Here is a 15,322-nt window from a genome sequence, read left to right as displayed (position 1 = left end):
CACTCTTGCAACCCGGTGCTGTGCTGGAGTGCTATTTCACATAAATACAGGAACGTGCCATATTCTTAGATCTCGACTGTACGAAAGTTCTGTAGACTTTAGTCGCATTGATGCCGGATGGGAATATTTAGCTGTCAGCCCTAGTTGTAAGTCCAATTGTAGTCGATAGTTTGAAAACATTTTCATGACTTCCTCTGATTGAATATGTTGAGCAATCTGTCTCTCTGTCCCAACCTTAAATCTTCCTAATAACCTTTAAAGGAAAGAACGATGTAATTTAATTTTTAGTGAAATTTAAAAGGTTTAAGTTATAAAAAAGCTTTATTTATGGTGTATTAAAAGAAAATAATTCCCACTGCAATTAAACGTAATAATTATCTTTTGTGTCAACTAGCAATTTCTATTACATCTTAGCATTCGAACATAAAGTTTGCTATTTTACTCAATATTTATCATTTGATCACAAAATACATTGCAATTAATCGCAAACGCATGACTGGGGACAACGTGATGTGCGTAAAAATGCGTGATTGTTGGTCATAATAAATGAAACGTAAGGATATAAATGTCACCGATGTGAAATTGAAGCAGGTAAGAAGAAAGATGTGATCAACTAGAGACGAGCTCTGATAAGGTGTTCCGTCGTAGCTGCGTCATACTTGTGACGTAATACAAAAATTGATACATGACTATGGTACAATATTAGATTTATAAACACTGAGTAAAAGAAACAAAGTACTACACTACATATATATAAGCAAATACAGATCTTAAAAAGTTGTCTATAGTTTGATTCGCCGCATGTTGTTTTTGCATGTGCATTTTATTTTATTTTGAGAAACTTGTTTATTCATCATAATTGACTCAATATAGACAGAATATGGACGACGATTATATTCACACAGTGGGTATGCCCAGTATGAAGATAAAAAGACCAAACATTTTACACGCATTTTTTATCGAACGCAAGCGCCAATGAATCTTTTAGTATAAATGCGAAGAACCTGGAAATTTTACAGAAGGTTTTGAAGAATTAATTTGTTTTTTGAGGAGGGGGTGCATGCGCAGATCAGAAATATTTTCCGGGGGTGGGGCCGGGTTGAGTGTCTGACGGTTATTTGAGTTTGCCAGCTGATGTCCGGGGCAATTTTGTTGTAATTTTATAATGTACATGTAACTGAAAGAAATTTTGCAGGAGTGGGAAAGGGGTGGGGTCTGGAACCCTCCCCCTTCTCTTCTAGATGCGCGCATGGGTAAGACCGATGCCGACAAAATTTACGGTAATTTTAACCATTTTAATTAATTAATCATTTTCAAAATTATCGGACTTCCAATATTACCTTTAAACGCAGTTAAAACTTAAAATACGAACCATTTTTTCTCAGTTATTATTCGGCCAACATGCGTCCGCGTACAAAAGAAATGGCAATATTCAAGAATTTTGGATGGACGATCTGGGTCCTAGGTCGTCCATCCGATTCTTTTCCAGACTAAGTGCTACAGACCTGCAGTTAGAAATTGTCAAACTCTTACTGATTTAGGTCTTTCCACCTTTCAGGTGAAAGACCTTTGTATTTCTTATGTTTTTTATTTTTTTTTTCTTCTTTTTTTTTCAGGGACAGCTTTTTTGTATCAAGAGATATTGAAATATTTTTTTCTTTATGTTATTGAGCAATAAAAGTTATGGTACCAAATGACCCTTTGCTTGATACCTCCCAGGACTTACAAAGTTATTGCCCTTGTGTAAAAAAAAAAAAGCTTGTTATCGCTACTCCTCTGAAACCATAAGAGATAGACCTGATACTTTTACCAATGTCTTCATTACAGTTAGAGGGTTCTTCAATCTATTCATACCAAAAGGATCTGAGGGCCCTTCTGGTAGTTATTGGCCCTGAAAGTATTTACATATCTATAAAATCACTTCAAACTTTTTTATTATTTGTCATAGAGACTTCGGACTACTTGGGATGGAAGCGTCTACCTTGGCCAAACAAAATGACATAAAGGTCAAAGGTCAAGGTCATCTGAAAATCTGTTAATTTATGAGTGTTTAGATCTCTTTTGTTTAGTGTAGTAAAGAAAAAAACTTTTTCATGGATGTAATAGGACATCTTAAAACATTTTAGAATACATCCCCTTGGCTCCTTCCTTTAAATAGTTGCCTTTAAGGAAAATTTTAAAAAATCAGTTTCTGAAAATATGTATGGTAAACTATGAATAATTGTTAGCATATTTGAAGAAAGGGAAAGTTTTTGCAACTTTTTACCAAGAGAAATGTTAGAAAATAACTTGTACTAAAGAAATGTATTTAAAAATGCATTTTCCCCAGAGACTCTAATGTTAACTTCAACATATGATTAATTTATTAATATTGAATTTTTTGAAAGATTTCAAAGGTGAATCTTTATTATCTAATAAACTCCTGAAAATCACACTAAAATTTTAGTGATCAGACCTCCTATCTGTTAGATATGAAATATGATAGTTATGGTACTATGACTACCTTGCTCTAAGAGTCTTAATTATCTTACACGACATCATTAAAATATTCAGTTTTTGTTAGGAATATATAGGAAAGTAGTTAGTATTAGATAAAAAAATATGGATATTTGACTATTTGAACCACTCAAAACCAAAGACATTTGATTAATATTATGTTCTACAGGTATTGTAGTACAAGTTTACATTGAATTAGTTTTGTTTTAACGTGGTCTTCGTACTGAAAATTAGACAAATATTTCAGTTAGTGTCTTTTCTTATACAATCATGTATATAGCCATATTGAAAATGCATCTGCTAAAAATGTTAGATGCGTGGCCTAGTGGTAACGCCGAGGTCTTTTTGATTTTGTGGTCGTTGGATCGAATCAACTAAGAAGTAATTATTTTTTCACTTAAATTGAAATATGAACAGAATAGAGAGGTTAAGTTACATGTATCTATTCTCTTTTTTTTTTTTTTAGAATTATCTTGTTTGATTCTAAACAGATCTCTTCATTAACACTATACATGTACTCTTTTTACACTAAGATCCATTGCATTCTGCTTGAACTTCACGGTTCAGAATATCAACTACTGATATACACAGAGTTTCCCGAATTTATGACAAATCAGTTCTTACAGACACTATTATAAAAGCAGTACAGTGTATCCAGGTTTCGAAAATCATATTGCGACAGCTATAGGTACCTGAAGCTATTTTTAGTAACAGGTACTTTCCGTCCAAACAGGTTTGAGTGACTTTGATCTGGACACTCTAAATTGACACTCAGTTTATTTAAGTAATCCGGTAATTGAAGTAACTCTGTACATTCACTTTTCCATTATTCTCTATTGTTTTTGTTATCTAGATGTACTTGTTGCCATGTTTAATTATTCGGCAGTTGGAGAGCGACGGTCAAGGCGCTCGTACCACCGACTCCCGACCTCGCAGAATATTGTAATAAGTTTGTGAAGTTTAAATAAATCTTGTAAAACGAATACCGATCGACTTTTACAATTTCCGTGGGTCAGAAATGGTGTTAGAATCTGGGTTATCAATTTTTTAGCTTGATACAATATCCCATGAAGTACCTCCCACCTAAATCCCCCCTAATGGACTCGTACCAGTGCTCGTATGGACCAGCGTGGACTACGCCTGTAAGTTACCCGACGCAGTATTTCGTGCATAAAGAGAATCCTGCTTGTAGAAGGTGTGGACTTGCTCATCACGTATGGAATTGTGTTGCACGGTTTGCTGTGTGTTTTAAATGTGGTAAGAATGGACATTTTGCACAGATGTGCAAGACACAGAAAATTTACCGCCGAAGTGACGTTCACGCCATTAAAGTCGTAGAGACCCAGAGAAAAGATTGCGCGACACAAACAGAAAAAAGAAAACCTGAGAAGAAAATTCAACGCGTCAGAGAAAGGAACAAAGTTCTCAACGAAAAACGCTTACTACTGGCAGAACTTCCTTTTTCCAAGATTCAAGATTCTCAATTCTGTGAAGACACCCCTTCGAATGTTATTGTCATTTAAATTTTAGACCACGTGGTTTTATTTGACCCTTTCAGTTTCGCAGTAAAAATCGTACCTCGTGTATAAAGTCTATTTCACAGTAACTAGGTTCTTGTAGTCAAATATAAAATCTAGAGGTTTATTGATTTTAAACCTTATCTTCATTAATTGGTGAATTTAATGTGTTCTAGAAATAAATGTGACTATCCAAAATTAGTTTTTATCTGCTGTTGCAACAACTAACATGCTTAAAAGAGATCCCTCCTGAGGATTAATTTTCGATCCGCGCCTGACCTAGTAATAACATCAATAGTGAAACAGACTTTACCATTTTATGCAGAATGTTCCTTGAAAATGGCTCGATATACTAAGTTTAAATGCAAAACAGACAACCATTATTTTTGTAAAACATGGTATTTCACACCACAAGCATCAAACATGGCTATGATTTTATGAAGCAACCCAATGTTTATATTTTCAACCACTCTACACGTGGTTGAACACGAACGATAACTCTGTTCTGAATATTATCGTTTAATATAAATAACTGCTAGATGGTGAAATAAGACATACATCTTGAAAGCTTTTCCCGTTTTAACATAAATCAAAGTAGGATATGATATGAAAAACGACCAGTACTTACGTATTTTAAGAATATTATCCGAACACTTACACTTCCGCTCGAAATTTCACAGGAAATGAACAAATCCCGGTGAAGTCTCGTGAACTTTCATTCGAGCACCTCAGGATTTATTACTTTTTAAGCAACGATAAAGAAAACATTCCGAACACATTCGCAGGGGTGGAAGAGCTTATTAAGAATCAGCTGGATGAGGCGAAGCGGAAAATAAACATTTTGCGTGAAGTTTATGACCACCAAACTCCAAAAGCAAAGTTCTTCGAAAATCGCCATTTTGTAGTGCTGGTTGAGTTACAGAAAGGAGACAAAGAAATTCAGCAGCTGGAAGAACAAATACAACATCTAAGTAGAACAGCACGTGACAAAGAGGAAGAACTAACGGAAAAGGCAAAGACAAGTGATTCAAGGGAACACTTTCGTAAGGCTGCGGTGAATTAGACCCATGTTCACAGAGGGTACGATTCTACTATTAATTGGAAGCGCAATCTACCAAATTCCAGAATGGGCCGAGGAGGAACAAGTACCAGGTTCCACAGCAGTACGTTTCTTCGGAACATGGGGACATGTTTATCGGGAGGAAGTGACAAATATCACCGTATGAAATGATGATACCCTTTGCCCTGTCACTAGCTTTGAGTGACTTTGATCTGGACACTCTAAATTGACACTCAGTTAATTTAAGTAATCCGGTAATTGAAGTAACTCTGTACATTCACTTTTCCATTATTCTCTATTGTTAGAAATGTTTTGTTATCTGTAACGTGTAATTGTTTATATTGTAAATAAAGTATTCAAATTGAAATAAAATATTTTGGTGTATCAGTATCTGTAATGTAGCGCCTAAGAGAAGAGCGTGACTTAACTTTTGAATAAACCTTTTGTAATATTGATGAATTTCCAAATAATCATGCAAATGAAATACCTTTAAAAAACTTGCCAATTAACGTTTAAATAACGACGTTGTTATTATGTAATCCCTGGTGAGTATCAGCGACTTGAAAATACGTCATTTCATTTAAATTTTAATAAGCATGTGCAAGAGCAAACAAAAGGTAGTCAATCTTATTCATCCGTGAATGTAATTGAAATATGAATATCAACCATAAAAAGAAAAAATACAAAGTCTGAAACTTTATTACTTTGATTATACATTCACAAACTGGCTATATCAACCAGAAAAAGAAAAAAATACAAAGTCTGAAACTTTATTACTTTGATTATACATTCACAAACTGGCTATATATACCAGAAAAAGAAAAAAATACAAAGTCTGAAACTTTATTACTTTGATTATTCATTCACAAACTCGCTATATATACGTTAATTCTTTTAATTGTCGTCTGCTGAGTCATTTTAAAATACCTTTAAGCTCAATTCAACGATACTATTAAAAGGGCTCATTGAGTGCTTTGTTTCAACACACTTTGAGAAATTACGTACTTTGAAAAAAAAATTTAAAGTGCATTAATTTTGAGACCAAGTAAAAAATCTTTTTCAAAGTGCGTTGATATGGTCAATATTAACGCACTTTGAAAAAAAAATATGTTCAGGATTTAGTCAAAATTATGTATAATTTTATATACAATAAATGATTGTTTTAACCTTGTTTAGCTAAATGGGATATATTTAAAATCGAAACCATTGCATTCTCAGCAAACTTGATAAACAGTTTTTCGATTAGAATCGTTTTCTTATCTTATAAGCTTACGTAGTTTGACAATTTACATAAAGAACAACTTAGGTGATTTGAATTATCCAAATATGACAAACTGTATTTCTAAGCAACTGTGTTTTCCCTTTTTGTGTATGCAATAAATTCACTTCTTATCTGGTTATTAGGGTATGCCAGAGACGAAAATGATTTAATTTATTTACTGATAATGAAGATGATGAATTTTTAAATAATCATGCAAATGAAATACCTTTTAAAAAATTTGCCAATAAACGTTTAAAAAACGACTTTGTTATTGCGTAATCGCTGGTGAGTATCAGCGACTTGAAAATACGTCATTTCATTTAAATTTTAATAAGCATGTGCAAGAGCAAACAAAAGGTAGTCAATCTTATTCATCCGTGAATGAAAATCAATAAAGTATTAAAGTGAATAAAACATGAATGTCAAGAAGAAAAAAATACAAAGTCTGAAACTATCACTTTATCAGTTTTTCGATTAGAATCGTTTTCTTATCTTATAAGCTTACGTAGTTTGACAATTTACATAGAGAACAACTTAGGTGATTTGAATTATCCAAATATGACAAACTGTATTTCTAAGCAACTGTGTTTTCCCTTTTTGTGTATGCAATAAATTCGCTTCTTATCTGGTTATTAGGGTATGCCAGAGACGAAAATGATTTAATTTATTTATTGATAATGGAGATGATGAATTTTATTTATTGATAATGGAGATACAGTAATGTTTATCATATTTTAACTGGCTTCAATTGCATGTGTTTTTATAAACAATCATGATGTAATAAAAGGATACGTTGCAATGTAGTTATGGTTATCAAAAACAATATCATCTTTTAGAGGACCAATGCGAGAGAACAAAACACAACACCCAAATGCTTATTTTGAAATGTATAATAATTTAATGTTTGTCAATGTACATATATTTTTTAAATAATGAAATGATTTATTTGATTAGAATTTGAAAAGATGGTTTATGTTGAAACACTCATATATTCTTTAATGAACCATTGGAGAAATTATTGTTTGAACAGCTCGTTTTTCCAGTATTACTGTAATTATTTTACAACAAAGCGTATTTCTTTTTCCGATCTTAAACATTTACTCCATGTTGCTGATTTTCATACATGTACATGTTTTGATAGGAAAAAGAAGGAGTATGAGACACTCTTCCTATAATCAATTAAATGATACACTGGTAATTGACCGGTATCTTTGGTTAACCCCCCCCCCCCCCGATCCCCGTTCTGAAAGATGGTAAATTAAGACTCATAAGTATCAACAAATCATCCTGCTATCAACACATATTTTTTTCAAAGTGCATTAAGTGTCTCGATACTGAAAAATGGTGATATAGCTTCCTAACGCACTTTGAATTTTTTTTTTCAAAGTGGGTTAACTTGGTCCAAAATTTAACGCACTTAGAAATTTTTTTTCAAAGTGGGTTAATTTGGTCCCAAATTTAACGCACTTTGAAATTTTTTTTCAAAGTGCTTTCCCACAGTGCTTTGTATTTTTCTCCACAATATCTCAGTCGGGTGAAAAAGTTAATTACTTTTGAAATTAAAAATTCCATCGGCATAATAGCAACAATACTATTAAACAAAATGACATATTGCTTCATTTCAGTTGACTAACAGAACGATAAGATATCCAGCAACATTAAAATTTACTTGTCACTTTTCTGTAAAGCGATTAATATTTTAGACAACAAAAATATACTAGTAATCCATTCATTGTAAAAGTATAACATTACATACTGATGGATTTATATGTTCACAGTTTGTGATTATACTATTGTTTCAACAGGTTGTGACCAAAGATGGCACCTTTTTGATGGCCACTGTTATCGTTATGTGCAGACATTCGCTAATTGGAATGAGGCAAAGGTAGTAAATTTACAATTAAAGGTTTACAAATCGCTTATATTTTTTCTTAAGTTGATTTTGTTTTTAGAACTGATGCAGGTTTTTGGCTTTGCTCGATGTTTATTTATTTGAAAACCAAATAACATTTTTAAGGTGTCACCTTAGTCACTTAAGTGACGTATCGCTATTGGTCTTCGTCCGTCGTCGTGCATTGTCTGCATTGTCTGTTAACAATTTTACACTTTTGAATTTCTTGACAAATACTTAGTCAATTGCATTTTTTAATTTGAAGCATATATATGTAGGGTAAATGAAGATAAATGTAAATTGTGAAATTTATGACCTACCAACAATAAGATGCCTCATAACCGGGGCAGTATATGTTTATTTTCATAAAAAAAACCCAGACACTTTTTCTCTTCTTCCACACAAGTGAAAACAAAACTGAATGAATTGTTATGATGTACAAAAGGTCCTCTACAATAGTAGAGTCATTCATGGCCTCCGAGTCAGAGGTTCAGGCCCTAGGGTGAAATTGTATTAATTCTTAGAAAATGTTCTTCTCTATTCCCATATCTGTATATGATATTACATGCAACTAGTCCAAATGTATGAATGTGATGTTCATAATGCTTTTTTAAAATTATCAAATTCATTGCTCCTGGGTCTGGTGTTCAGCCCCTAGAGTGGGGTTTCAATATGGCCATAGACTGAAATTGATTAAATCTTGGAAAATAATTATCTCTCCTTGCATAGTTTTAAAAAAGAGAAAAACTAAATGAGTGGCTATGAATACCTCTACCATAATATTGAAGTTCAGCACCCCACTGGGTCAGGGGTTTAGGCCGTAGGGTGGGTTAATATAGCCATACTATGAAAATTTATGAAATCTAAGAAAGCTTCCTCTTTATTTCAACAGTTGTGGGAGGTAAACTGAATGCATGATTATGATTTTAAAATGTAAAATGTATGGTTCCTAGGCAAAGGTTCAGGCTCTATGGCGGGACCAATTTAGGTCAAATAAGAAAAAAGTGTTTTTATCTTTTTTACCTCCACATCAGGGATAATAAAATAAATGTATTTTTATAATATTTTAAATTCCTAATTAAACGCGAGGAATTAATATCCGCGTAAAATCGCGAGAGGCATCTTTCGCGGATTTTAAAATCTCGCCATTATTTTCTGAAAGTTGAAAACTAAAAGAAATAAGGAGAAAAGTTCAGCGTTCGCGATTTTATATTTTTGCGATTCAGTACTCGCGTAATATAAGGAATTTACAGTATCCAAAACGCCCTTTATTTAAATTAGGAAATTCATACGTAAGGATTCATATTGAAAATGTACCAAATTTTATATTGAGTTCTTTTTGACTTCTACGGTCTTTAGAGGTAAACTTAATTCATTGTGCAGTTCACTGCCCAATGGACTCACGGGTTGAGGCCCTCTGCTAAGGGAAAGCATTGGCAAAAATGGTCATGTAGTGCACTTGTATCTATATGTTACCTGGGTAACCTATTGCCGTTGCCCATGCGTCTGCCGTTAACAATTTTACTTTTTAACTTCATCTAGAAAACTAAATGGTAAATTGTCACTACAGCTGTATGCTTTATTAAATTAGGAATGTGATCTCTTTTGGAAAATCTACTTTAATTTTTTTTGCATTATATCTTTGTGTACATTTAATCAAATCTGTAAATATTTAATAAAGAAGACCATTAACGGTTTATCTGTAAGTCTATTTTACCCCTGGAGCTATTGTATAAATAACTAGAGATACCTCACATACACAACTGTTCCCCCTCCTTTCCTTTTATGAAATTCTCAACCATCAAATAATAAAAAGCGGGAGTTAGAGTTAAAGGGATCACCGAATGGAGTTAAAATGAAGCTTAAAATCCAAACACGAGACTCCCCAGCATTTCCTAACAAGAGCCAAAGTACTCAGGTGACCGTCAATGCCTCTTTTTATACTTTTTTTTTTTTTTTTAAATTAACAAACGTAGTTGTTATTTTATGACCCAAAACATACATAAGGTTACCTTTAAATATTAGTTTTAAAAAAATCGCTATAACTTAATTTGAGCTCATTTACCTTTTTTTTTTTATAATTTAAACAAAAATGAAAAAAATCTACAGGACGACTGCAAAAATCAAGGCGGATATTTAGCTATCATTGAGACAGAGATGGAAAATACTTGGGTCAAAGAAACATTTTTACCTGCATGGAATCCAGGTAAACTGCCATCATTATCAGCATCATTTATCTTATTATCACAATCATCATTAATGTTTGACAGAAAGAGAAAATCAGGTAAATGATGTAGATATTCAAATCCTTATATCAGACGTTTTATATGAATTATTCATGAATTGTTTGCACTTAATTCGGGTGTTCCTTAAAATATTTTTAGAAATAAACATTTTGATGATTTGATCACAGAGAAACAAAGAATCAACAAAAACCAATAACACTTACCTTTGATTTAGATACCCTTATGTATTAGCCAATAGATATCTTTTGAAAATTATGGTATCTACTGCACTCTATTCAACATATCACATTAGCAATGGTAATTTAATAAACGTGTGCATTATTTACATTGAGATTCAGTTGATTCTGCAACATTTGTACATGACGTATCAGTTTTCGAATATATTTTTTAGATTCACTGTTTCTTTTAAAGATGAGATATTTCTTATTCTCTAAGGCTTTGAATCATTTTAGATACATGTGTGTCGAACGGTGATCTTTGCTGTAATTTGTGGGTTGGAGCCAGTGACCTGGATAGAGAGGGCATGTTTCAATGGATAAACAACAACTCCTTGACCTTTACCCATTGGTTTCCCGGTGAGCCGAACGGTGGAGGCAACGAGGACTGTTTGCAATTGTGTAACAATGGTCAATGGAATGATGAGAGCTGCTCTAATAACGAAAATGCTCTCTGTGAAAAGGAATTATAAGCTTTGCACAAGTAATAGCTTTCAATAAAGCTTGCCTGACAACACAAAAATTATTCAATGGAAGCATGCATGTTCATGTATCAATTATACTATCTTGTAAGAAATGAATTTTAATTTTCGCTGATGATTATAAATTCAAAAACGAAACGTGCATTTTTAAGAAGAAATTCAAGTCTTATCTTCGATCTTTTGCATGTTCATGTGTATCACTTGAAATTAAATTATTTCATAAATTCAAAATATATTTGGAATGAACATATTATATCAGGATTTACTTGTAAGCTTGACAGCGGAAGATAAAACAGTTAAATGTTTAAATTGTGTTTCTTTTAAAATTTCCAACTTTAGAAAATATGAAAGGATATTCAATCATGTAGCATTGTTTTTGAAAGTGTGTGGGGGCAGCTTCATTCAAAACATCTTGACAATCAATCAAGACAAAATCAGGAGAGAAAATCCTAATTGTAACTTCATTTCAATTCAATTAGAATTCCTTATTTCCAGTTTAAATTACTACATGCTCCGACAAAAGTAGAAAGGGGGGGGGGTATATCCATGATATTTCAATTTTTTTTTAATATGTAAAGTTATAAAAAGTGTCTGCTGCAATAAAATTGGGGAGAGGCAGCCCCCTCCCCCCATGCTACGTGGCTGTAATGTGTACACACGGTGGGCTCTGGAGTATTCTCATGATCCCAATTTGGACCCGTCCACAAATCGGCGCGCAAAAACTATGAATGAGAGATATTATGGCACGAAGTCCTGCTTTACCATTCACGCAACGGCTGAGATCTTGATCCGATAGGGAGGAGGTCATATGAATTTTTTGACATTTTTTTGTAACAACTACATATAATATACTTTGGATCGAATGTTTTGGAAGAAATCTAATAACACACACACTTGTTTTAACTACATTTAGTAGAAACCGGTGAGTTATGTACCATTTTCAAGATGAATGAAATCGCCCAAGTGTTTGAAAATTACGTCACACCCCGCTTCGGCGATTTAGTTCCTCTAGTAAATATTCCAGCTATATGAATATATATTTGTTTTAATCTAAACTGATGATTCTTTGGTAATGATGATAATCCAATACCAATTATTACTCACATTACCGTTATAGACAATGAACCAACTTGTTGCGATGACCCCCCCCCCCCCCCCCCCCATCCACCGTTCAAATATGGAAATCTATTATTAAATCAGGAATACACACGTGCATAGTGTACATTCCTTTTACTTGAAAACTCGTGCTCACTGTTGCTTATTACATCCCATATAACATTTTCATCAAATTTGAATGTAAATGCTGACACATTAACCATGCATCAGTTAATCTTTTTTATGAAAAATCTTGATATTGCTTGCTCCCATTGTGTGCACTGTTTCGGAGAAGGCAACTTTTAAACCTTTTAAACGCCATGACGTCAGACAATTTATTATGCACTAATTATGATTTTAAATTTGGTTTTCAAGCCATGAACTATTATTAAGTAAAAAAAAAGGCCACATATTTTAGGTTTAAAAAGTGAATACATTTAATTTACATTTAAAGACAACTTTTCTTTATGTAATATAGAAGTTCACCTAATAATGATTCTCCAAATATGTCTGCGTTTTCGCACCCATACCTTATATCACACCGGGCACACCCAGCCAATACATAACAATTCCATCTAAATCGTGCCAGCACCTACAGTCTCATACACTTGTAACATGGGTCTTTAATCTGTGCTTTTAAAAAGGTTGCTTATATATTTTTTTTTGTGGGGGGGGGGAGGTATTTGTTGTCTTTTTAGTACATTTAGTACATGTATGCAGTTGAATATGGTGTGACTCTATAAATAAACAACACCATATGTATTTACTTTGAAAACTATAATATTTTAAATTACTGGAACGATAAATAACTCAAAAATGCTAATATATTTTCTAAGTTGTTTTATATGGTAAAAATTTTTATTATTTTCACAATTACGATAATTTAGATTATATATATCAATAAATAACATATGAATGGTCATTTGAAAACACATGAATGAAATGATATTCTCTCTATAATAATATAAGGCAATACTATGCAAGCTACACATGAACATGAGCAAAGTGAGACACGGTATGAACGTTTTGGATAACAGAGTCATGCAAAAAGTATTCGTAAAAATGGCGTCACGTTTCGAAAAACGCAGAAAAAACCAATTTGCAGCATTGGTCACGCCGTGCAAGCTGTGACAAACCATGCAATTAAAAGTAACATAAACACATCAGAAAACTTACACAAACTCACCTAATAGTTTTAGAGATGGCCTTTTTATCCGATGATCTGCATAATTCGTCTAGTAAAGAAGTATAAACTTTGTCCAAATTGGGGGTTATATCAAACCAAATGTTATGAATTTCCTGGAATGAGTTTGCAAATAAATTTGGTTTAGTTTTCTTTTAATTCAAAGCCAAAAATATTATATTATGTTGAGATCTAGTGTATTCGACCGTCGGTTTAGTGCAATGGACTGGGCCATTATCGTACTGGAAAATATAACCCCATTCAGAAAAACGCTGTTCTTTAAGGTCCGAACCAAACAATGCACCCCTGCATATCATGCCCTCGAAATTCGAACAGGGAATTTGTGAAATAAAATCTGGCCGCCAAATTTCTCCCATTTTTTCTTTCATCGTGGCCAATCATTATTATATTTTCATCAGAAAAAGGATCGTTTTCGTGTATCGGAACTGTAAAGTTCGTTTGGTAACTGTATTTTTATTATTTTGGTTAAATTTTACAGTATTATCAGACAAAATTTCTTTTCTATTGGCTAACTAACTTCTATAATTTTCTGTAATCGCAGGGCGTAAGTATACCCCCGCTCCGAAGAAAAAGGGGATATACTGCTTTACTCTTGTGTGTCTGTCTGTTCTTCGGTCTATCTGTCTGTCTGTGCGTAACGAAAATTTCTGTCGCATTTTTCTCAGTAACTACATATCACAGATATTGAACCAGCTAAATGGCCCCTCTTCATTAGACGTCTAATTTGGACACAGAATTTGAAACACTTTCAGAGGATATTGATTGCAACATTTGTCTACATCAAAGGATTATATCCTACGACTTTCATGAAGTGGGTTCAAACAATGCATATAGCTCGGGACAGCGCTGCTCAGAACCATTTTTCAGCCTTGTTCAGGTAAATTAACGATTTAAAGGCAGGCGTTAAAGTAAATTAATCTTTAATAAATTGGTACAGTATTAGCAAATTTAAATTTTCAGACTCTTCGAAAGTGGTAGGAATTACAAACTGTACGGTTGGAATGTTGCAATGGGACAGTATCAATTCCTGGATGGCAGGCCCAGGCATTATGTTTCAAAGCAAAAAAGAATTTAAAATATGTCAAACCATATATTTTCTTTGTTTTCCCCATTTCCTATCTATCTATCTATCTATCTATCTATCTATCTATCTATCTATCTATCTATCTATCTATCTATCTATCTATGGTAGTTTTGTTTTGATTATGATGCTATCAGATGATGAAGTATACCAGTGGTTCAGAATGCATGGTCCCCTGGCGACGACAAATTCATGCAACACAGAGGGGTGTCAAGGGAGAATGGTTCTGAAATCATCATCAAGAGGCGCAGGTGGATGTACGGTGAATCGCCTACACACCAGGGCTTGTAGAGACAACTCCATCTTCGAAAAAAAGCAACTTGACATTTCAAGGCATCACCCTGTTCATAAAGAATTACTTGGATGGTTCTTCTCTCAGTCAATGTGCCAGATTTTCAGGGGTTGCCTACAAATCTATAGATGTTAACAGGGGATCATTATCAGGGAACTCCAAGAAAATATTTGAACTACACATTAAGACCATGAGGCTTACTGGGACAGTAGAGATCAACGAGTCCCTATTTTGGAGACGCGTAAAACACCAAGAAGTGACCCTAATCGAGGTTAAAAGGTAACTTAAAACAAATGTTATTGTTTTAAACTCTATGTTAATATAAAAAAAACTTGTCTTAGTACACATACTTAAATGCAACTTGGAACAAAAAAATGTGTTAAAAGAATTGGTATTTAAAGTACGAAACTATGTACATGACAGTATAATAACAATAAATGACAGTAAATATGCATAGATTTAAGAATTAATACAGTAAAATT

At 33.3% G+C, this 15,322-nt stretch overlaps 1 protein-coding gene across 1 annotated transcript; it reads left to right on the top strand.

Annotated features, from left to right (window-relative positions):
* Positions 1-4,666: 4,666 nt before the first annotated feature.
* On the top strand, positions 4,667-11,660 carry LOC128161230 (alpha-N-acetylgalactosamine-specific lectin-like). The gene is made up of 4 exons (XM_052824456.1): positions 4,667-5,233; positions 8,140-8,219; positions 8,287-8,297; positions 10,924-11,660. Exons 1-4 carry the CDS (start codon positions 5,081-5,083, stop codon positions 11,157-11,159), a joined length of 480 nt encoding a protein of 159 aa, XP_052680416.1. The 5' UTR covers positions 4,667-5,080; the 3' UTR covers positions 11,160-11,660.
* The last annotated feature ends 3,662 nt before the right edge of the window (positions 11,661-15,322 follow it).

The sequence above is a fragment of the Crassostrea angulata genome, chromosome 8 (genome assembly GCF_025612915.1).
Source record: "Crassostrea angulata isolate pt1a10 chromosome 8, ASM2561291v2, whole genome shotgun sequence".
NCBI classification, from domain to species: domain Eukaryota; kingdom Metazoa; phylum Mollusca; class Bivalvia; order Ostreida; family Ostreidae; genus Magallana; species Magallana angulata.
This window is presented reverse-complemented; position numbering and strand designations above follow the sequence as displayed.